This window comes from Sceloporus occidentalis, unplaced genomic scaffold (assembly GCF_023333645.1).
Source record: "Sceloporus occidentalis isolate IW3139 unplaced genomic scaffold, rSceOcc1.0.p SCAF_5, whole genome shotgun sequence".
Classification (NCBI taxonomy): domain Eukaryota; kingdom Metazoa; phylum Chordata; class Lepidosauria; order Squamata; family Phrynosomatidae; genus Sceloporus; species Sceloporus occidentalis.
In genome coordinates this window covers 185975620-185998584 of record NW_028316985.1, presented here as the reverse complement: position 1 = coordinate 185998584, position 22965 = coordinate 185975620, and the positions used below count along the sequence as shown (strand labels likewise).

General features: G+C 47.3%; 1 protein-coding gene across 4 annotated transcripts in view; it reads right to left on the bottom strand.

The window, feature by feature from the left end:
* LOC149313295 (L-selectin-like) overlaps window positions 1–22965 on the bottom strand; it is a 51659-nt gene that overhangs the window by 3937 nt on the left and 24757 nt on the right. For all 4 annotated transcript variants that reach the window (XM_089527146.1, XM_089527147.1, XM_089527145.1 and 1 more), the window contains 2 exons: window positions 18821–18972; window positions 375–484 (listed from right to left, as the gene is read on the bottom strand). In XM_089527146.1, coding sequence (XP_089383272.1) covers window positions 375–484; window positions 18821–18972 — 262 coding nt within the window. The remainder of the gene's footprint in view (window positions 1–374; window positions 485–18820; window positions 18973–22965) is intronic.

Sequence of the window (22965 nt, the reverse complement as noted above, 5' to 3'; positions counted from 1 at the left end):
CAAAAAAGGAGCTGCTTTTTGCGGCTCCTTTTTGTACCCTGCAAAGGTCAGATTGGAGCCACGGTGTGTGGTTGCTGCAGCCCTGGTCTGAAGAACATGGAGGCGGCTGCAGGCCTCCCCTTCAGGGTGGTCTGCACAGCCCGTATGGTATGGTATGGTATGGTATGGTATGGTATGGTATGGTATGGTATGGTATGGTATGGTATGGTATGGGGGGAGGTCATTTAGGGGGTAGGTGACACCATAAGTTACCACTCTGGATGATGCCAACCCTAGTGACACCACTGCTAGAAAACCCTCACTGAAGAACAATAAGAACATTTCTTGAGAAGGTTCCTGCACTACAAGCCATAAATTAACATGTAATAACTCACTTGGTTGGCGGTTCGGTGGCATCAATATCCCATGTCCATTTGTCATCTTCTGCTCGGAGGCCAAGCCAGTAAGGGGTATGTCTTCCTTTGACTTGTTTGTATAGAAAAATCTGTTAAAAGCAGAATCAGAAATTTTTCCTGGGAATGACAGAGATTATCCAAGATCAACATTTTTCCAGACAGTGTCTCTTCTCCATTTTCTTTTGGTCACTGGGAGGAGGAGGAGCTAGAAGCCTCATTCTACAGAACTGCTGGTAGAGGCATGCGCCTAACGGCGGGCACGTTTTTCTTTTCTTTTCACATTCATTTTTATTTTTATAGTCAAGGAGGGGTTTTATTTTTATAGTCATGGAGGGTTTGGAGTACAGAGGAGAAGGTCGCCTGGGTACAGTGTTGGTGGAGGACATCTCCTTCAATTTTACACTTTACTTTTCACTACTCCTTTAAGGGGCTTATGGGGACTTGCTCAGAGAAAGTGGTTCAGAGACTTGCCTCTGGAAAGAGCTAGTAGCCAGGAGTTCTCTACATAATTAGAGTTCCAGTTGATTGAGCTCGTTAATAGAGTTTGGGGACAAAGGCCAAGCCATCAGGGGTTCTATACACTGGTGTTTAGCAGGGGAAACCCACAGTTTTGTTTCAGAGCCTCCTTAAGACTTCCCAATATGGACCCTGAAGGCCCTGCTGCAGTCACCTGGAACACCTGTGGGATGTTTGTCTTCTTGCCTAGGGATATGGGGAACTTTACCTGCCCCAAGTGCAAGTTGGTAGCCCTCTTAGAAGAGAAAGTACAGCAGCTGGAGGCCCAGGTCACTACACTTCAGCATCATATGGAGGAAGAGGTTTTCCTGACCAGAACGGACCAGATGGTCCTGGACAGGAAACACACAAAGGAATTTCCCGGGGGGTGGAGGTCTCTTCACATACAACAGATGTAGATGGTTGGAGGAAGGTCACACACAGAAGTAGGGAAACCAGGGAATGTTCTGTGAGCTTACAGCTACAGAATCAATTTGACTCTCTCTCTATTATCAAGGATGATGAGGAAGAGCAGCAGGGACAGAGCAGGGGACCCTGAGAGTACCACCAAAGGGAACAGCTGCTCCTAAGCCTTGGAGGAGGCGTGTGGTGGTCGTGGGGGACTCCTTGCTGAGAGGCACTGAACCAGTGGTTTGTGGGCCTGACAAGATGGCTCAGGAGGTGTGCTGTCTCCCTGGGACAAGGATCCGTGATGTGACGGAGAGGCTGACAAGACTGGTCAAGCCTACTGACCGTTACCCCTTTCTTTTGGTTCATGTGGGAACCAATGATACTGCGAGGCACAGCCTTCAGAATATCAGAAGGGATTATGAGGCTTTGGGTAGGAAGTTGAAAGAGATGGATATACAGGTTGTCATCTCATCTCTTCTCCCAGTCGAAGGACACGGTCCAGGAAGGGAGAAGAAAATAGCAGAGTTGAATAATTGGCTCCACAGATGGTGCCGCCTAGAACGATTTGGATTTTTGGATCATGGTCTGAGGTTCCATGAGGAGGGACTTCTGGCAAGGGATGGTTTGCATCTCATGCCAGTTGGCAGAAACGTTTAGATCAGGAGGGCTTTAAACTGAGTTATAGTGGGGAGGAAGACAGTATTCTGGAAGGCAAAGGGCTGGAGAAAATAGTCAAACTGACACAGAGGGAACAAGGCAAACAGTGCAAGGACCCAACAGTGGGAGGCAAAAGAACTTGCACAGGCAGCAAGTAAAAGGGACCCATGGTCTGCAATGTCTCTACACTAAAGCACAGAGCATGGGAAATAAGCAAGATGAACTTGAACTCCTAGTACAACAAAGCAAATATGATCTAATAGGCCTCCCTGAAACCTGGTGGGATGAGTCTCATGACTGGAATGTGGAAATAGAGGGGTATAAACTTTTTAAGAGAAATAGGCCAAACAAGAAAGGAGGAGGAATAGCATTATATGTCAGAGATATTTACACCAGTGAAGAGATCCAGGACATCAATCCTGGAAGCCAGGTGGAGAGCATCTGGATAAAAATTAAAGGGGAGGGAAACAACAAGGATGTTACAGTGGGAGTCTACTACAGACCCCCAAGTCAGACTGAGGAATTGGATGATATCTTTCTAGAACAGATGACTACACATTCAGAAAGGAGAGATGTAGTAGTCATGGGTGACTTCAACTATACTAATATTTGCTGGAATTCAAACTCAGCAAATTCCTCACTTGCCTGGAAGACAATTTCATGGTCCAAAAGGTGGAAGAGGCAACAAGGGGGTCAGCTATTTTGGATCTGATCCTAACCAACAAGGATGACTTGGTTAATGGGGTGCAAGTGGTGGGATCCTTAGGTGGAAGTGACCACGTTCTCCTGGAGTTTGTTATACAATGGAAAGGGGAAGCCAGGCATAGTCAGACACGCATTCTAGACTTTAGGAGAGCGGATTTCAGTAAACTTAGAGAAGTACTGAGGGCGATTCCATGGTCAAAAATACTAAAAGATAAAGGAGTTCAGGATGGATGGGAGTTTCTCAAAAGGGAGATACAGAAGGCACAATTTCAAACAGTTCCAGTGAGAAAGAAAAACGGGAGATGTCTCAAGAAACCAGGAAGGATGACTAAAGAACTTTCAACGGTGCTAAGATTAAAAAGGGACATGTATAAGAAATGGAAAAAGGGGGAAATCATGAAAAAGGAATTCAAAGAAATAGCAGGCATTTGTAGGGATAAAGTCAGAAAAGCTAAAGCGCATAATGAACTGAGGCTTGCTAGAGAGGTTAAGAACAACAAAAAGGGCTTTTTTGGATATGTCCGCAGCAAAAGGAAGAAGAAAGAAACGGTAGGGCCACTGTGTGGAGAAGATGGCAAAATGCTAACAGAAGACAGAGAAAAGGCAGAATTACTCAACACCTTCTTTGCCTCAGTCTTCTCAGAAAAGGCAAAGGCTGCTCAACCTGAGAATAATGGAGCAGAGGACAGAACAGGGGAATTTCAGCACAGAAGAAGTAAAGAGATAGTAGAGGAATACCTTGTTAATCTAAATGAATTTAAGTCTCCAGGACCAGACGAACTACATCCAAGGTTATTAAAAGAGCTGGCAAATGTAATATCGGAGCCATTGGCCATAATCGTCTTTGTTAGCTCCTGGAGAACATGAGAAGTCCCAGCAGACTGGAGGAGGGCAAACATTGTCCCCATCTTCAAAAAGGGGAAGAAAGAGGATCCAACTATCCTCCAGTTAGTCTGACATCAATCCCAGGAAAGATTCTGGAGCAGATCATTAAACAAAGAGTCTGTGAACATCTAGATGGCAATGCCATAATCACAAAAAGTCAAGATGGGTTTCAGAGAAAGAAGTCATGCCAGACAAATCTAATCTCTTTCTTTGATAAAATTACCAGCTTGGTAGATGAAGGGAATGCTGTGGATATAGTATATCTTTATTTCACTAAGGCCTTTGACAAAGTTCCCCATGACATTCTTGCAAACAAGCTTGTAAAATGTGGGCTAGACAAGGTAACTGTTACATGGATTTGTAACTGGTTGACCGGCCAAAGCCAAAGGATGCTCAACAATGGCTCTTTTTCATCCCGGAGAGAAGTGACCAGTGGGGTGTCCAGTGGGGCTCTGTCCTGGGCCCAGTGTTATTCAACATCTTTATCAACGACCTGGATGACAGAATTGGGAGCATACTTATCAAATTTGCAGATGACACCAAATTAGGAGGAATAGCTCCTAGACTAGACAAGGTAACTGTTACATGGATTTGTCATTGGTTGACCAGCCGAACTCAAAGAATGCTCAGCAATGGCTCCTTTTCATCCTAGAGAGAAGTGACCAGTGGGTCCCAATGACTTCGATGACAGAATTGGGGGCATACTTATCAAATTTGCAGATGACCCCAAATTAGGATGAATAGCTAATACTCCAGAGGACAGGATCAAAATTCAAAATGACCTGAATATATTAAAAAGCTGAGTCAAAGCTAACAAAATGAATTTCAACAGGGAGAAATGTAAGGTGCTGCACTTACAGCGGAAAAATGAAATGCACAGATATAGGATTATGGGGGACACTTGGCTGAATGAAACTACATGTGAAAGGGATCTAGGAGTCCAAGTAGATCACAAGTTGAACATGAGTGAACAGTGTGATGCGGCAACTAACAAGGACAATGCGATTTTAGGTTGCATCAATAAGAATATACTGTCTCGATCAAGGGAAGTAATAGTGCCACTGTATCCTGCTTTGGTCAGGCCCCACCTGGAATACTCTGTCCAGTTCTGGGCATCACAATTTAAACAGGACATTGAGAAACTGGAGCGTGTCCAAAGGAGGGCGACTAAATAAATAATAATAAATAAATAAAATCTTTATTTATAGCCCGCCTTTCCATAGATCAAGGCGGGTTACAAAATGCAGAGTATACAATTACACAATACAATACCGCGATAAAAACATTAAAAACTACAAATAACAACATCCAAGCTAGCTCAAGATGCGAAAACAGTGAAGGGAGAGCAGAAGTTACTTCGGGGACATTAGGGGATAGCCTGCTGAAAAAGGAAGGTTTTCAGCCCCTTCCTGAATAGGTCAAGGGAGGTGGCTGAGCGGAGCTCGCCGGGAAGCGAGTTCCAGAGCTGTGGGGCCGAGATGGAAAAGGCCCTCTGTGCTGTTGTAGAATATTTTGCATCTGGAACTCTCAATAGTTGCTATGATAATAATAATAATAATAATAATAATAATAATAATAATATGGTGAATGGTCTGAAAACCATGCCCTATGAGGAGAGACTTACGGAGCTGGGGATGTTTAGCCTGGAGAAAAGAAGGTTAAGAGGTGATATGATAGCCCTGTTTAAATATTTGAAGGGGTGTCATACTGAGGATGGAACAAGCTTGTTTTCTGCTGCTTCAGAGAATAGGACCCGGAGCAATGGATGCAAACTGCAGGAAAAGAGATTCCAGCTCAAGGAGGAACTTCCTGACAGTAAGGGCTCTTCGACAGTGAAACACACTTCTCCCTTGGAGTGTTGTGGAGTCTCCTTCCTTAGAGGTCTTTAAGCAGAGGCTGGATGGCCATCTGTTAGAGATCCTTTGATTGAGAGTTCCTGCATGGCAGAATGGGTTTGGACTGGATGGCCCTTAGGTGTCTTCCAACTCATTCTATGATTCTATGATTCTATGATTAGGCTGAGTAGTAATTTTCTATGCATTTTGCAAAATTTAAGCCCCTGAAGCCTGAGGATTATGAATTTAAGTTTAAAGTAAAAAACTGTAATGTTGTGTGTGTGTGTGTGTGTGTGTTATACAGTGTAATATTAGCAGTTCAAGCTTGCAAGCTAGTTCTGGGACTGAAGCCGATTTAACTAGAAACAAAGAGATATGGAAAAACAGCTTGAGAGAAAACGTTAACAAAAGACTGGGATATTAAAAAAAACCTGGAAAAGTCTTCTGAATTGCCAGAGGATCATAGAATCATAAAGTTGCAATAGACAACAAGGGCCATTTCACCATGTGGCTTTCTAGTTTGTTGTGGCACCAGAGTTATCTGACACAGAAAGCTAAATTGTGGCATTCCCTGGGAGACCCAGGGGGTGCGACCCCTCCCAGGATAGCAATGTTTACCAAGATTGAGGTGTGATAACCCTACTGGCAGACCATAGGATTATGACTCGCCTTCTGGTTGACAATGCTTTATCCATAATTGGATAAGCCCATGTTGATTCGACTGAGACAGTGTACACATCCTGCTCCCTTTGCTAATTAGGATTTTCCTGAATATACATTGGTCCCTGATTCCGCAAATTGCCTTCTAATGTACTATGAGATAATGAAAACCTAATGTAACCCTGATGTGAATAAAAGGGGCTGGCCAAGACCTGGCCAGCTAAGAAGTTTTGCACCCCCATTCCTGTCTCTGCGTCTCATTGCCGCCACAGCTGGTGACCCCGACGTGATACGGAGAAGGTGGCTTTGGCCCAGCTCACTCGACTGGAATAGTCTGCGCACACATCCTCAAAGGATCCCGTGAGTATGGGAGGAACGCTGACCGCCAAGCAAAGGTCTCACGATAGGGAGTTATAGTTAAGCGGTTGTCAGGGGATAAAAAAATCACCCGGAGAGACATTAAAAATTTAGTCGCAGAGATCTCATGCCAGTGTCCCTGGTACCCAAAGAGGGGAATACTCTCTGTGGAGGAATGGGAGAAGATAGACAATCATCTTAAGGCTGAGCCTCGTGCTGCGGCATCCCACTTGATTGCCTGGCAGGTGGTAAACTCGGCCGTGGGACGGCTAAGCCAATCCACGGCCCCCAAATCCTGCCCACAGCCCCCCGCTCCTCTAGCCACATTAGCTCCTCCAGGAGATCCACCTGGTTACCCCGTTCCAGTGGTTGCTCCTCCCTTATCGCCTGTAAGGCCCCGGCTGGGAGCGGTAGAAGCAGGAATAGCTGAAGCAAAGAAAAATCCTAAAATCAGAACACTAGAAGTGGCCTGGCTTTAAACTCTACCTGAGTTGAAAGGTGGAGGGAATGCCAATAAATCCCTAAAGGTCTTGGCCAATTTGATTTGGAGCAAGTGGTTTTAACCCAGACTCTTCATTGGACAAACCTTTTAAGGTATCCACCAACTTCGGCTAAAAATTGGGTCTGAACCCTAAGCCAATCACGTCTAAGAGGCTTTACAGCTTCACGACAGACTTGGAGGACATTCTTCCAAGGAAAGGAACAGTAAGTTTTCTCAGCTTTTCTGCCCTTCATCCTCCCACTGGAGGATAAGACTCAGATAAGCTCCCAAAATTGCTAGGGCTTTCCCCAACAAAATGAAGAAAGAGATTAAAGAATTGGTAGCCCAAGTCAACCTCCTCAAGGAGGAAAATTCCATTTTAGCAGCCAAGGTTCAAAAATGGGAAGCAACATCAAATCAAGAACAAACCCATTTCTCCATCGCAGAAGCATGTGTAATGGCAGATTTGTTAGGTCCCTTAAATCAGGAAACGAGCATAAAATGGATGATTCGGGCTGCAAATAGTTATCCATATGCTGCAGGATTTCATCTGACACAGTTGGCTAGGCTGTGCATGTCCTCTGCGGACAGAGACAACCTGGAAGCAGCAGTGATGTGTCGAAACCTTTTGTCCCAAGATATGTACTCCTGGATGGGACATATCTTGAGCCTATTGTGGCCAGGACAACTGGCCGAGGATTTATACTATGCACAAGAGCAAAAAAAAATGAGGGTCCAGAAACATACATGGCTAGGAAAATGTTGCTTGCAAGAATAGCTCTCCCCTCCAAAGCTATGAATAAAGAGTTCATGGGTGAAATATATAGAGGACTTCATCCCAAGAGCAAGGAGTCTCTGGGATGCCAAATCAAAGAGTCGGAGCTATTTGCGGGTTGGGAAACCTTTTCCCAGCACCTAAGGCAGCTCTCTTCAAAATTTCATCTGATGATAGCACAGAGACAAGAAAAGTCCCTAGCCCTAAGAAGAAAGCTAGGGAAAATTCCCTTAAAAAAGGCTTTTTAGATCCATCTAAAAGCCCTACTCAGCCTTCTCTCATTTCCCAAAGAGAGATGGAAACACCCAAAGGCCTGCCTCACCATAGCAAGCAGAAATTGCCAGAGATCCCCAAGGGACTCCATTCCAAGAGCCCCTATATTACTAGTTGCTCTGTAAATCTCAGGAAAGCAAGCCCCCCTTGCCCAAACGAAAAGAAAAATGTCTCACTTTCTTTTGGAGACACCTCTGCTACTGTTTGGACTACAGTCTACAAACAGAGAGATCAGAACCATACCCCAAATAAGCACTTCGAGGCCAAGAGGGTCAAAACCCCAGAAAACAGGGCATGGACTCAACCACAAAACCCCAAGCTTTGGAAACCTTTCCAGACAGACATGCCAGAGAAAGGGAACCTCAGAGGTCATATTTCCCATTCCCGTGGTTCAGATTGGAGTGGCACTGGGAGATGTGTTTCCTGGAAGGGGCAAAATCCCAGCTCCCTGGGAAAAACAGTGAAAATGGATGACACCGTCTCAGCTTCAACCCAGCTCCCTGACCAAGAGGTGAGGCACACTGTTTCAGCCTCAGCTCCCAGAACAAAGACCTCAGAAGGTAGTTCTCGGAAAGGAATCGTAGAAACTGCTCTTTGAGAAACACAAAGCCCTGCAGGCATTTTAAACATTGCAGAGAACTTTTGTAAGTGTTGGGATCTTAAAAGACAGGAAGTTTTCCTTCTCCTCAGTAAGTCCAGTGTATCCAGTAGTCTGTGTTTTTTTGTATTTCTGCATTTTCCTTTGTGCCCATGAGGCAAGTGGATAAGATCATTCAGTAGGAAATTCCAAATTGAGTAAGGACCCCCCCTCTTCTGTTCCTGCTTTGCAGAATTGAGATTGAGAAGGACAGGTTGCTTACCTGTAACAGTATTTCTTCGAGTGGTCATCTGCGAATACATACAAATGGGTTTTACTGCGCCTGCGCAGTGCTGTTCGGAAACTTCTGGAATCACTGGGCAAAGTTAACTCTGCAACATATTGAAACTTTTTGGTGGTAACTCCGCCCACCCGTTATAAGGCCCCTGCCTTCCCGCTCTTTTCCCCAGTTCCGTAATTTTTCCGCCAAGCAGGCGAAGGAAGAGAGCCAAATAGAGCAGGACACTGAGGGGATGGACGGGTGGGATTTGTATGTATTCGCAGATGACCACTCGAAGAAATACTGTTACAGGTAAGCAACCTGTCCTTCTTCTTCGTGGTCTCTGCGAATCATACAAATGGGTTTAGACTGACAAGCTAAGGTATACGGCGGAGGGAGTGTCCTGAGACCAAAGCTATGGTAAACCAAAGGTACATTTATTGCAATAAACACCTTGAACCATCAGAGTCAGTCATCTTATTCACGCACAGAACAAATAGCAATAACCTTGCTAAACCTGAGAAGGGAACAGAGGTCATGCAAGACCGATCCCATGGGATCTGTGCAAACTAACATTTAACAAAGTGTTAAACAGTGTCAACTGCACAACACAAAAATATCAGCAGTGCAATCAATGCAACCCTGAAACCAACACAGCCCTCCCGAAAGCTGCGTCTCGGATGGCTCTGGTGTCCAACCTATAGTGCTTAATAAAAGTCAGTGGTTGGGACCAGACAGCAGCCTTACAGACATCCTCCAAAGGAATCCCCGAGAGAAATGCGGAGGACGCTGACATTGCCCTTGTGGAGTGAGACCGAACCCTGCCAGGGAGAGGCTTGCCTATCAGTTCATAGCAGAGGTGGATGGTACCAGCCACCCATTTGGACAACCTCTGCGCAGATACAGGCAACCCCCTCTTCGGTACCGAGTAGCACTGGAAGAGTCTCTCGGACCGACTGAAGGCAGCAGTTCTGTCCAGGTAGAAGGCTAGTGCCCTCCTGACATCAAGAGAGTGCAGGCGTCGCTCCTCGTCCGACGTAGGGTTGGATGCGAGAGTGGGCAACACAATGTCCTGGCACATTTGGAAAGCAGACACTACCTTAGGCAGGAAGGTAATGTCCGTACGGAGGACCACCTTGTCCTTGTGGAACCTCAGGAAAGGTTGGTCCCTACGTAAAGCACAGAGTTCGCCCGCACGGCGGGCAGAGGTGATGGCCACAAGAAAAGCGGTTTTCCAAGTCAATAGTCTCAAGTCCGCTGTGGCCATCGGTTCAAAGGGCTTGGATTGGAGGGTGGACAGTACCGACTCCAAACTCCAAGCCGGCGTAGGCACCGACACAGGAGGATAAAGGTTTGCACAACCCTTCAGGAACCCCTTCACCAAAGGGTCTTTGAAGAAAGAAACCCTCCCCCCGAACTGGTATTTGGCACAAATGGCAGACAGGTAGCATTTGATGGATGTGAGGGACAGCCCTCCATCCAAAAGCGCCATCAGGAACTCCAACACCACTGGAGTGGACACCTGTGCAGGAGACAAGCCCTTCTGGTCCAGGAAGAGGCAAAATCTCCTCCATTTCAGGGCATAGGAGCGCTGGGTGGAAGGTTTCCTCGCAGCCAGGATCACCGTCCTCACCGACTCCGGTAAGGCAGTCAGCGCCGAATTCTCCAGGCCACCAGCAGCAGGCTCTCGATGTCGGGGTGGAGAATCCGACCGTCCTGGATCGAAAGCAGGTCCGGGCGAGGGTCGAGACGGAGGAAGCATCTCCCGGAGAGGTGGAGAAGGGATGCGAACCACGGCTGTCTCGGCCACCACGGGGTGATGAGGATCGCATGCGAGCGGTCCGTAGTCAACTTGGAAACCACTCTGATGATTAGAGGGAACGGAGGGAAGGCGTAGAGGAGCTCTCCCGTCCAGAGGAAAGCGAATGCGTCTCCGAGGGATCCGTCCATTCGCCTCCTGGAGCAGAACTGGGGACAGTGGCTGTTCCAGCTGGTTGCGAAGAGGTCGATCCGGGGGGTTCCCCACCGATCGAAGAGGTCGCTGACCGTCTCGGGATGGAGCCTCCACTCGTGGCACACCGACGGAGATCTGCTGAGGCGGTCTGCCAGCTCGTTGTCTTCCCCGGGGAGGTGAATCGCTTGGAGGAGAACGCGTCTCTGGATGCACCAATCCCAGATACAGAGTGTGAGGTCGAGCAAGGTCCTGGATCTGGTACCACCTTGTTTGTTGATGTAGTACATCACGGTGGTGTTGTCCGTCCTGAGGAGGACCACTCTCCCCGAGACAGCAAACTCGAATGCCCTCAAAGCCTTCTGCACTGCAAGCATCTCCAAGGCGTTGATATGGAGGCGCTTGTCTTGTGCGGACCACCTGTCTTTGACGACAAGGTCGAGCAGGTGGGCGCCCCATCCCTCCAGGGATGCATCGGTTGTCAGAGTCAGCTGTGCCTGGGGCTGATGGAAGGGCATCCCGGTGCAGACGTTGGAGCTGTCCAACCACCATCTGAGGGAAGCGGCCACAGGTCTCGGTACCGTGAGCCACTTTGAAGGCGGGTCCTCCAACGGAGAGAAGACAGAGAGGAACCAGGCTTGGAGAGGCCGAAAACGAAGTCTTGCCCAAGGGGTGACGAATGTCGTCGACGCCATGTGGCCCAGAGCGACTTGGACATCTCTGGCTCTCACCCTTCTGTGGGAGATGCACGGCCTGAGGGATGCTGTCAGGGCCTGAAACCGGTCCGGAGGGAGGAAAGCTAGGCAGTTGTCGGAGTCGAGAACGGCCCCGATGAACTTGACCCGCCTGGTCGGTGTAAAGTGGGACTTTTCCCTGTTGACGACCAGCCCGAGAGAGTCCAGGAGGCGCAAGGTGAATGAGACTGCCTCCTGCAGCTCGTCTTGGGATTCGGCTGCGAACAGCCAGTCGTCCAAGTAGGGAAAGACCATGAAGCCCTTCTGGTGAAGGTATGCCACCACCGGTGCCATGCACTTTGTGAAGACTCGTGGAGCCGTGGCCAAGCCGAAAGGAAGCACGTTGTAGTGGTACGAATCGGGGCCGACAGCGAAGGCGAGGAATCTCCGGTGGGACTGTCGGATCCCGATGTGGAAGTAGGCATCCTTCAGGTCGACGGTCGCGAACCACAGGCCCTGGTGGAGCAGAGGTAGAATGGAAGCCAAGGTTACCATTCGGAAGCGACGGTAGTCAAGGAACCGGTTCAATTGTCTCAAGTCCAGGATGGGCCTGATGCCCCCATCCGCTTTCGGTACCGTGAAGTACCTGGAAAAAAAGGCCCGGGAACACTGGTCGGGCGGCAAAGGGGAGATTGCCCCTTTCGCAAGCAAGGTGCGCACTTCGTCGAGGAGGGTGTCCGAGGGGGGAGTGGACATAAAGGCTCCAGTTGGAGGGAGCTCTTGGAACTCGAGGGCATAACCCCTGCGGACGATGTCGAGAACCCACGAGTCCGATGTTACAGAGGCCCAGGTGTTAACAAAGGGCCTCAAGATGTCCAGAAAGAAGAGGGGTGAAGGGGAGACGAAGCGCGCTGCGTCCCTTCAGGCTCTCTTCTTCCCCTGGTCGGTGTCCTGCCGGCGGGACTTGCAGTACCGGGGCGGGAAGTTGCGACGGCCAGAGGAGGAGGAAGACTGCGAGGGGAAGCGCTGTCTCTGAGGGCCCTGCTGCTGGGGCTGTCGGTCCCGGGAGAAGGTCCCCTGTGACTGACCTTGTGGCTGCCACGGGCGCTGACGCTTCCGGAACGGAGAAGCCGGTGCCGAGGACATGCCGTGTTTCTTCGCCGCCGCCTTCATCCTAAACTTGCGGTTTAGGCGGTTGTCGGTCTCGGCGTGGAAGAGGCCGGTTCCGTCGATCGGCATGTCCTCAATGGCAGCTCTGACCGTCGGGTTGAGGTCGGAGGCCCTCAGCCAAGCGTGGCGCCGTAGAGCCATGGAAGCCGACATGGCCCTCCCGGAGCAGTCCACCAGATTCCTGGAAGTGGTGATCAGCCAGCTTCCAATGGAGTGCGCCTCGTCCCTGATCTCCACCAGCTGCCTCTGGATGTCGTCTGGGACGTCCGGGACGAGGGGGGAGATCCGTTCCATGAGGGTCTGGATGTAGGCCCCCATGCACGCAGTGTAGTTGGCGGCCTTGACCCCCAGTGCCGACGCCGAGTAAGCCTTCTTGGCCAGTCCGTCCACCTTCTTCGCCTCCCGGTCGACAGGAGAGGTGGCCTGCTTCGGGACGAAGCTGTGCTGGGCTCCCTCAACGATGGCAGAGTTCGGCCGAGGGTGTTCGGCCAACCAAGGGCAACTCGCCGGGGCAACCCTATATAGCGACTCCACCTTGCGGGAGGGTGCCGATAGGGCGGCCGGGGAGTCCCAGGACCTCTTCACGATGGTCTGAAGCGAGGGAAGGAGAGGCAGACACGGCGGAGTGGGGACTCGTCCATGCACCCGACGCTCAACCGGGTCCTCAGCGTCGTCGACTGCGGATGCGAGCTCGATGTCGAGAGCCCTCGCCATCTTGACCACGTGCTCCGTGAAGGACCTGACATCGTCCGACGGAGAAGACGGCTCCGGGTTGTGCATCCTCTGAGGGGAGGCCGAGCCTGAGAGGACATCCTCGTCCGAGGGTGCCTCCGAGGGTAGCAGCGGCTCGTCTTCGGAATCCAGGTCGGAAGAGAGAGGATCAGTCACTCTGACCTGGGATCTCGGACGGGCTGGAGCGAAGTCGACCGAAGACCGGGAGCGTCTACGGGGTGGAGATAGCGACCTCTCACGTCTGCGGGGCGGAGACGGCGACCTCTCGTAGACCGACACGGTCGGTACCGATGCGGGCGGGTTAGACCAGTCTGTAGGAGGGGGGTTCAATTTGGTGAACTCCCTCAAGGCTCTGTCCTCCGGGACCGACATGTAGTAGCGGCGCGACTGCATGTCGTAGAAGAGGTCCGGGAAATCTTGCCCGCGAGGCAAGTCGTCCTCATCCTCAGTTGCCGGGTGGGATGGCGACCGATGCTCGAGGGAGCGAGGAGGCGCTGTGTCATCCGTCCCGTGGATGAAATCCACGGTCGGAGGAGGCAGAGGTGTGACCGGTACCGGGGTCCCTTGGTCCAGCGGCGTCGGTCCCTGGTCGCGGGGAGCTGATGAAGCGGAGGCGCGAGCCTGTTTGGAGGGGGAGCGCTTCTTCTCCTTCGGTCCCGGTAGGTCGGTGGTGGTCCGATCCTTGGAGGACTTTGCCTTTTTAGGGGCAGGATCGCGACCAGACTCATCGTGGTGTCTCTTCTTCCCATGCTTGGAGGGCTCGTCGGATGGGAAGAACGGGTTGTCCGGGAGGTCCAGGATGACAGCAGCCGCTGTCGACGACGAAGGCCTCGGTGATCTCGACCCTTGTACTGGCTCGGTCTGCTCCTTAGGTGTCGCATGGCGCGATGCCTTGGACGCCTTGGAGGCCTTGGAGGACGAAGGCGAGGGCAGATGGACCTTCAGCTCAGTAGCCTCCTTCGAACGGGAACCCTCCGATCCCTTCTTCGGTTTGGAGGCCCGTTCGGTACCCTCAGTCCCCGATGGCTTATGGGGGCGCTTGGAGGGTCTGTCGGTGGCGCTGGGCAGTTTGGAGCCACGGGCCACATCGGAGGTGGTGGAAGGGGTCCCGGCCGGGACACACACCACACTGGAGACGGCAACTCTCCCCGATCCCACGCTGGAGACACTTGCCCGGGACGATGAAGCGGGGGGCGCCAAAGGCGGGACAGAAGAGGACCGCAAACCTCCCTCCTGCACTTTCCCCAGGGCGATTGCCGACGTGAGCCGGGACTCACGGTTCTTACGAGCCTGAGTGGAGAGGGATCCGCAGAGCGTGCAGGCCTTGGGATCATGGTTTGGTCCAAGGCACAACAGGCAGGAGGAGTGCGGGTCCTGAACGGGCACCTTGCCCTTGCAGATGTCGCACTTTTTGAAAGGCGCCGGCATTTCCAAATCGTCAAGCCGAAGGGAAATCCGAAAAACGAAGTCAGCAGTCCGAAGGTCCGAAGTTACCAGGGGCGGGAGACAAAGAATGGTCAAGATACAGTCCGAGTTCAAAAACGAAAGTGATTCCAGCAAGCGAAGCAAGCGAAAGTTCCTTGAAGCAGCTAGCGCGGCGGAAAAAAGGAACTGGGGAAAAGAGCGGGAAGGCAGGGGCCTTATAACGGGTGGGCGGAGTTACCGCCAAAAAGTTTCAATATGTTGCAGAGTTAACTCTGCCCAGTGATTCCAGAAGGTTCCGAGCAGCACTGCGCAGGCGCAGTAAAACCCATTTGTATGATTCGCAGAGACCACGAAGAAGAAATGTCTCGCTATTTTCTATTGTTGGCACTCTACATGTGCTCAGGCAGAGTGACACTGTCTCAACCTTTTGTCTCTACATTCTGTTTTCAGAGGATTCTGTATGCCTTTAGTTTGTTCTCTCCTATTTAATTGTGGAAATTGTAAAGGGACAGGAGTTTCTAGGTTCCCCCCCCCCCACTCAAATCTGTGTTAATTTTGCGTTTTTGGTTGTGATAAAGCATAATTGAAATTCTCTTTGGACGCACAAATCTTACAGACAAAGAGAACATACCATTTTATGGAATAAAATCAGTACTTAGAGTGTGCTTGGAAAACTATGTCTCATTCTTCTAGTAGTCAGCTTGGCTTGCGCTCTGTCTCCTTTATGTGTTTGATTTGCCCAGGCTTGGCTGGAGAATTGCAACAGCCAGAGGCCAGCATGGTTGTTATAGATCCTATCAATTGTTGCTTGTATCTGTTAATTTGCTTGTTTGTTTGGCTGTTTATGATTAACAAATCTGAAGACAGCTCCCTTCCTTTAGTCCAAAGGTCTTTGCTGCATTGGTTTTTCGATAGGGATTAATTCCTGTTCTCAAGTGTCTTTTTCCTTGCTGCTAAGCCTCACTTTGGTCAGCACAGTCTATCTGTAAAAACTGTCTTGGCTAAACTGGGGAAAAGGTTTTGTCTAAGTTGCTGTATACTCTCATGGCTAAAGGACTACATATCCCATCTACCTAAATTGTGGTACATGTTTAGAAACAGATTCTAGTCCTCTTGCACCTAGAAATTGTTCATTTGTCTGTCTGCTAATGTGTTTGGATTTGTGCCACACTTTTGCAACACATAAGCCTGAATTTCTTGTACTCTTCCTCCATTTGTGTTGTTTTGCTTCCTTCTTTTATACATTGTTTCCTAGAGAGAGAGCTTCTCTTACCAGCACAGTCTATCTGTCTCTCTTACTCTTCATCTGGGTTAGCTATAGTGGGATTACTGGGAGGGGGGAGAACCCCCTCCTTCTCCTCTGCCTCGTCCTTTTTGTTGTTGAGTTTAATCCTGTACTCCATAGGTCTGCTTGCGGAAAAGGATTTGCTAAAATAGATTTCCTCATTTTTGCTAAAATTGGTATCCTACCTTCTCTACTAAAGTCTGCTATTGCCATTCTTCTATGTTCTTTCCTATGGATAGCCCTCTCTGTTAAAAGTTCAAAAAGGGGGGAGAGGTTCTTTTTCTCTCTCCTACGTCTTCTATAAACAAAAAAGGGGGGATGCACCCCCCACCCCCCCAATCAACACAAAAAGGTTGTGAACAGGGTCATATCTGTTGTATTTGATTTGCCTGGAATAATTTAATTGCACTATCTGATTATTTATTTCCAACACAGAAACATTTTCTTCATTTTCCCTGCTGCTGTGGCCCTTGGTGTGATATTGACAGTTTCCAGAGACAGCGGAAAGGACCAGCAACCCCCGTCATTTGGGGAAGAGGTTGTGCAGCAGTGTGAACATCAGCCAAGTATCTTAAACCTGCACACGGCATCAAGGCCTTCAGAACCTAATATTTCAATCCAATCAACAATTTCACATGATGTCAAATGATGAACAACATGAACTTAGAAATGCCACTCTGTACAATGGAGCAGCCATAGACTATTTACTTTTGCTGTGTGAAGACATCAAGATATGTGTTGTTTCAAATTGTCAGATAACTCTTATTCCATTAATAATTTGATTGAAGAACTACATGATTTACCTGACTCAGGTCCACCAGAACATTGGATATTCTGGATTATGAAGCTGATTGATTTACTATTTGCCAGACCTTCATTGGCTGAAAAGACTTCTTGTATATGGCATTATCATTTTTGTATTATGATCCTATTTTGCTGTTTCATCCAATGTATTCCTGCTTTGTGTTCTAGGCTTTTACAAAGGACAATGACAACCACGGAAAAGCAGCTGGTCGCAGGATATGTACACCAGCTCATAAAAAACAAAAAAGAGGGAGATGTGGCATTCCCTGGGAGACCCAGGGGATGCGCCCCCTCCCAGGATAGCAATGTTTACCAAGATTGAGGTGTGATAACCCTACTGGCAGACCATAGGATTATGACTCGCCTTCTGGTTGACAATGCTTTATCCATAATTGGATAAGCCCATGTTGATTCGGCTGAGACAGTGTACACATCCTGCTCCCTTTGCTAATTAGGATTTTCCTGAATACACATTGGTCCCTGATTCCGCAAATTGCCTTCCGATGTACTATGAGATAATGAAAACCTAATGTAACCCTGATGTGAATAAAAGGGGCTGGCCAAGACCTGGCCAGCTAAGAAGTTTTGCACCCCCATTCCTGTCTCTGCGTCTCATTGCCGCCACACTAAATGTCCCACAAAACTACAACTCCCAGCATTCCACAGCATTGAGGCATTGCAGTTAAAGTTTGGTCAAAGTGCATTATTTCTGCAGTGCAGATACTGCCTTAGTCCACCCAAAGGGGTGTGTGTATGTGTGTGTGTGTGTCTACATGACACACGATTCTTGTGCAAGAAAAGATGGCTGTTGGCCAGTAAGCATCCATAGCCATCCAACCAGCCAAACTATTTCTGCCTGCTTCTTGACTGCCATGGCCCAATGCTATGGAATTCTGGGAACTGTAGTTTGTTGTGGCATGAGAACTCTCTGACAGAGAAAGCTAAAGGTCTCACAAAATGTCAGTTCCAAGGAATTTCACAGCATGGAGCCATGGTAGTTAAAGTGGTGCTGAACTGGATTATCTCTGCATTGTGGATGCAGCCTAGGTTATTTCTCCTCACAAAGGTAACAGAGAGGAGAACAGAAAGCCATCCTTGCTGTTGCTATTTGCTCTGAAGTGCAGGAATAGAGAACGAAAGTCCTCCCTAAATTGGAATTAGTTGTTTAACAGCCCAGCATTAGAATGGAGTCCTGGTCAAGCTCTCTGTGTGACTTCTTTCTGTCCATGGAGGCGTAGGATAATATGCCTTTCCTAAAGCTTCAGCCTTTGATAAGGAAACAAAAATATTAAATGTAAAAAATGTCAAAGCCAAGCCTTGCTTTGAATGAGCAGAGTAGCAGAAATGTGCCTTTGGCCTGTTACAGACTGCCCAAATAAAGCTGCTTCGGGTCTCTTTGGAGGTATGCTGTTTAAATGATGCATGCATCCTAAGAATCCAGAAGCTGCACCAAAGCTGCACTCCAGTGCTTAGGAATGGAGTGTGGCTTTGGCGCGACCTCCGGACTCTTTGTTTAACTATGCTTCCCTAAGAACTAGACTGACTCCAAAAACAACACAAGTTGCTTGTGGTTCAAAGAAAAGTTTACTAATGGCTTTAAACTATATAAACATAAAGGCTATATCCCAATCTAACTAGTGAACAGAAATCTTTATCTCACCATCTTTACAAAGAAAATCAAGACAGGAGGAAAATGGAAAAGAGGCAGTTCAGTTGAACTTTGAGAAAGAATGTCTGTTAGTCCCAAAAGGAGAGTGACCTAAATCACATGTTTAATTTGAAATTGGGGGGGGGGGGGGATTTGCATGCAGGAAATCCCTATCTAACCAAGGAGGGGAAAGAGAATGCAAAAATCTTCCAACAGGAGGAAAGGAAGAGGAAGCAATAAGATAACCAAGTGTAAATGCTTATGATGGCTACGACAGACTTTTGTAAATACTGGAGGGACAGGATAGTTATAAGATTATTACCCTGTGAAGGCGGTTTTACTTACCTGTTCGGCTTCATCTTCAATCTTTACCAGTTCAGCTTTTTCCTTCTTACAAATGCCTTTCACCTTTTCCCAAGTACCTCCATAATCTTCCATTACATAGAGGGCACTATTATAGGCAAACCAGTCATGGTTCAATCTGTAGCGAACGTTATCTTCAACCAAAAATGGGATTGGGAGAGAGATTAGGATTAGAAGATGCTTGCTACTATATCTCTACAGATTTTATATATAATGAAAATACCTTTGTTGTTAGCTGCCCTCAAGCTGGTTCCAACTCATGGCAACCCTGTGGGTCAGACATCTCCGCGAATCCCTCTCCTCCCCTGCAGTCCTGCTCAGATCTGGCAATAAGCCCTCGCCCATTATCAAGTCTATCCATCTGGACTGCGGTCTTCCTCTCTTTCTTCTTCTTTCTACCTTTCCTAGCATTATTGTTTTTTTTTCTAGTGATCCGTTTCTTTTCATTATGTGGCCAAGGTATGACAGTTTCGACTTGATCCTCTTTGCTTCCAAGGAGAGCCCTGGTCCGATCTGTTCAAGAACCCATTTGCTGTCTTCTTGGCTGTCCATGGGATCATCCTAAGGACTCTTCCTCAGCAGCACATTTCAAAGGAGTTGGTCTTCTTTCTGCCTGCTTCCTACATGTCCAACTCTCACATCAGTACCTGGGGATGATGGGGAATGTAACGGCCTGGAAGATTCTGACTTTAGTGCTCAGTTGTTCTTCAGTATCTTTTTCCATTTCTTTCATAGCTGTTCTTCCCATTCCTAGCCTTCTCCTTATTTCTTGACTGCAATCTCCATTCTGGTCAATGTTCTCTTCTAAATATGGGAATTCTTTAACTATTTCCATTTCCTTCTTGTCTAGATTGAATTTGTATATTTCTTCTGTGGTTATTATTTTTGTTTTCCTTGATGTTCAGCATCAGACCTGCCTTTGCACTTTCATCTTTGACCTTCCTTATGAACTGTTCCAATTCCTGAATGCCTTCTGCTAATATTATGGTGTTGTTCGCATATCTTCCGCTGTTTATGTTGCTTCCTCCTATCTTCACTCCTTTTTCTGATTCCAATTCTCCTTTTCTTGTGATGTTTTCAGCATATAAGTTAAACAAGTGAGGTGATAGGATGCAGCATTGCCAGACCCCTTTGCCTATCGGGAACTACTCTGTTTCCCTGAATTCTGTTCTGACGGTGGTCTTTTGTCCTTGGCACAGATTCCTCATCAGGACTATCAAATGTAGTGACAACCCCATGTCTTTGATTGCATTCCATAGCTTTTCATGATCTATGCAATCAAATGCTTTGCTGTAGTCCATGAAACACATGGTGATTCTTTTTTGGAATTCTTTGGTGCGCTCCATTAGCCATCACATGTTTGCAATGTGGTCCCTTGTGCCCCTTTCCTGGTGGCGCAGTGGTTAAATGCTTGTACTGCAGCCAATCACTTACAAACCATAAGGTTGTGAGTTCAATACCAGCCAGGGCTCAAGCTTGACTCAGTCTTGCATCATTCTGGGAATGCTAAAATGAGTCCCCAGCTTGTTGGGGGCAATTAGCTTGCCGTTGTAAACCACTTAGAGACTGCTTAACTGGTATGAAGCGGTATATAAATGAAGCTGTTAAATGTCAGGAATAAACTCTTCCAGAACATGGCCACATAGCCCAAAAAACCCACAAAAACTATGAAGCTGCTATGGCTATTGCTATTCTTTTTCTGAATCCTGCTTGCACCTCTGGGATTTCTCTCTCCATGTACGTTTGGAGTCTATGCTGCAGAATTTTGAGCATTATTTTGCTTGCATGTGAGATTAATACTATTGTCCTATAGTTGCTGCAGTCTCTTGTATCTCCTTTCTTGTGGATTGGTGGGTATCTCAAGAGTTTCCAGTCTGATGGCTATCACTTTGTATTCCATATTTGTTGGCATATTTCAGTTAGCAATAAAGTTGCATCTGTCTGTAGGCACTGTCTCAGTTCAACATGCTAATAATTATAGTACAATTTATTCTAGTTTACAGAGTAACACTTCAAGACAGAGGCTACAGCCAATCTTCTTGCATGTTTCTTCCAATAATGAATATACTTAGCCTCATTCATTGGTTCCCTTCCTTGTTTCTCCTTTTTGCATGCATATATAAAAGTATAAAGGAATGTCTAGTATATTTGGTAACATGGATTCTGTGCTCTATCTAATTTCACTCCGCAAATGGGTCCTTGAACAGACCAAACCAGGGCTCCCTCTGGAAGCCAACATGGCGAAACAGGCTGTTGTACTTTGGCCACATCATGAAAAGGCATGACTCACTTGAAAAGATATTAAAGCTCGGAAAGGTGGAAGGCTTTAGAAAGAGAGGAAGGCTGCACACCAGATGGCTGGACTCATTTAGGGAGGTCAAGGGTACCAAGCAGAGCAGTGGAAGACAGGGGCTCTTGGAGATGTCTCATCCACAGCATTGCCATGAGCTGGGCCAATTCAAAGACAGTTAACAGCAGTAGCTAAATAAAGATAATGGTATGCTGCCTGGGGGGGCGGGGGAGGATGAAACCTTTGTATCATCCTGTAATATTGATCTTTATTTCTATTAGAAACTTTGCATTTACCATATTAAATGTCAATTATTTTATGCTATACTAGATGTATACAGAAGTATATGTTTTGACATTTAAATTTTAGTGGCTTCTTTGTTAACTGGCTAAGCGATGTACAAACAAGAAAGCGGCACTGAATATTTTGCCCTTCAGTGCTGACTTGCAATGGGACTGAACTGCGTTGGTCAGGGACACAGGATGGCACAGCTTTATCAATGGAAGTGAAATGAAGTGACAAAGATGGATGATGTATGAAATATCCCACAGTACAAAACTTTTGCATAATGCAATGGAGGGAAACTCTGACAGCAACTCCCCCTTCAGCCCTAACCAGCATAAACATTGGGCACAGAGATTGTTGGACTGCGGCCCTTTCGAAGTTGTTGGGCTCCAGCTTACCTAATCCAAAACATCCAGTTAACATCAAAAACCCATTATACCTTTATTAGGCCAACCAAAATACACAATATACATGTTGCAAGCTTTTGAAGCACCACTAGCTTCTTCATCAGACAAGTTGTTAAAAACCCCACAGGAGGAAAAAAATGAAGATGTTTGTCATAGGCTTTCATTTTGCTGTTTTTGTTCTTAGTTCAGATGTTATGGAGGGACATATCTTGCAGGCTGGCACCTCCTCCCTCTGGCCCTCTGGCAACTGGGAGCTTCTCAAAGTCCGGGAAATTTAGCAGGCAAATCTGTTTACACACGCCAGTATTCTAGCAATTTTTATTATTCTGCCCATCACCAGAAAACATCTGAATTAAAAAGAAGAAAAAGCACCCAAACGCTTACCAAAGCTTAGAAAAACTGGTTTATAGCACCACTGACTGAGGATTGTGAAAACACTTGCATTTGGGGGTTATAACAGCACTGACTGAACACTGTGAAAATACTTGCAAACAAGCTTCTAAAATATGGGCTAGACAAGATAACTGTTACTTGAACGGCCGAACCCAAAGGTGCCCAACAGTGGCTCCTTTTCATCCTGGAGAGAAGTGACCAGTGGGGTGTCCAGTGGGGCTCTGTGCTGGGCCCAGTCTGCTATTCAACATCTTTTTTAATCACTTGGAGGACAGTATTGGGGGCATAGTTATCAAATTTGTCGACGACACCATATTAAAAGTAGCAGCTAATACCCCACAGGACAGGATCAAATTTGAAAACAAAACAAAGATAAAACATGATTCCTTACCCCCCCCCCCAAAAAAAAAAACAAAACCTGTGTAAGAAGGACAATAATAACCTGGAATTAAATACAGGTTGTAAAATGAAAAAAAAAAGGTAAAATATTTGGTTATTTGGCTTTCCAACAAAAATCCTGACTCCTTTACTAATAATTATCAGAGTACATGGAAAGAAATTCAGAATAAGTTAATTAGATGAAACAAACTTAACTTATCACTTCTGGGCAGGATTGCTACAATTAAAATGATTTTGATTTTGCAAGAAAAAAGCAAAATAGAAATAAATTATTATTATTATTATTATTATTATTATTATTATTATTATTAACCCTCTGCCATGCAGGAAATCTAAATCAAAGCATCCCCATT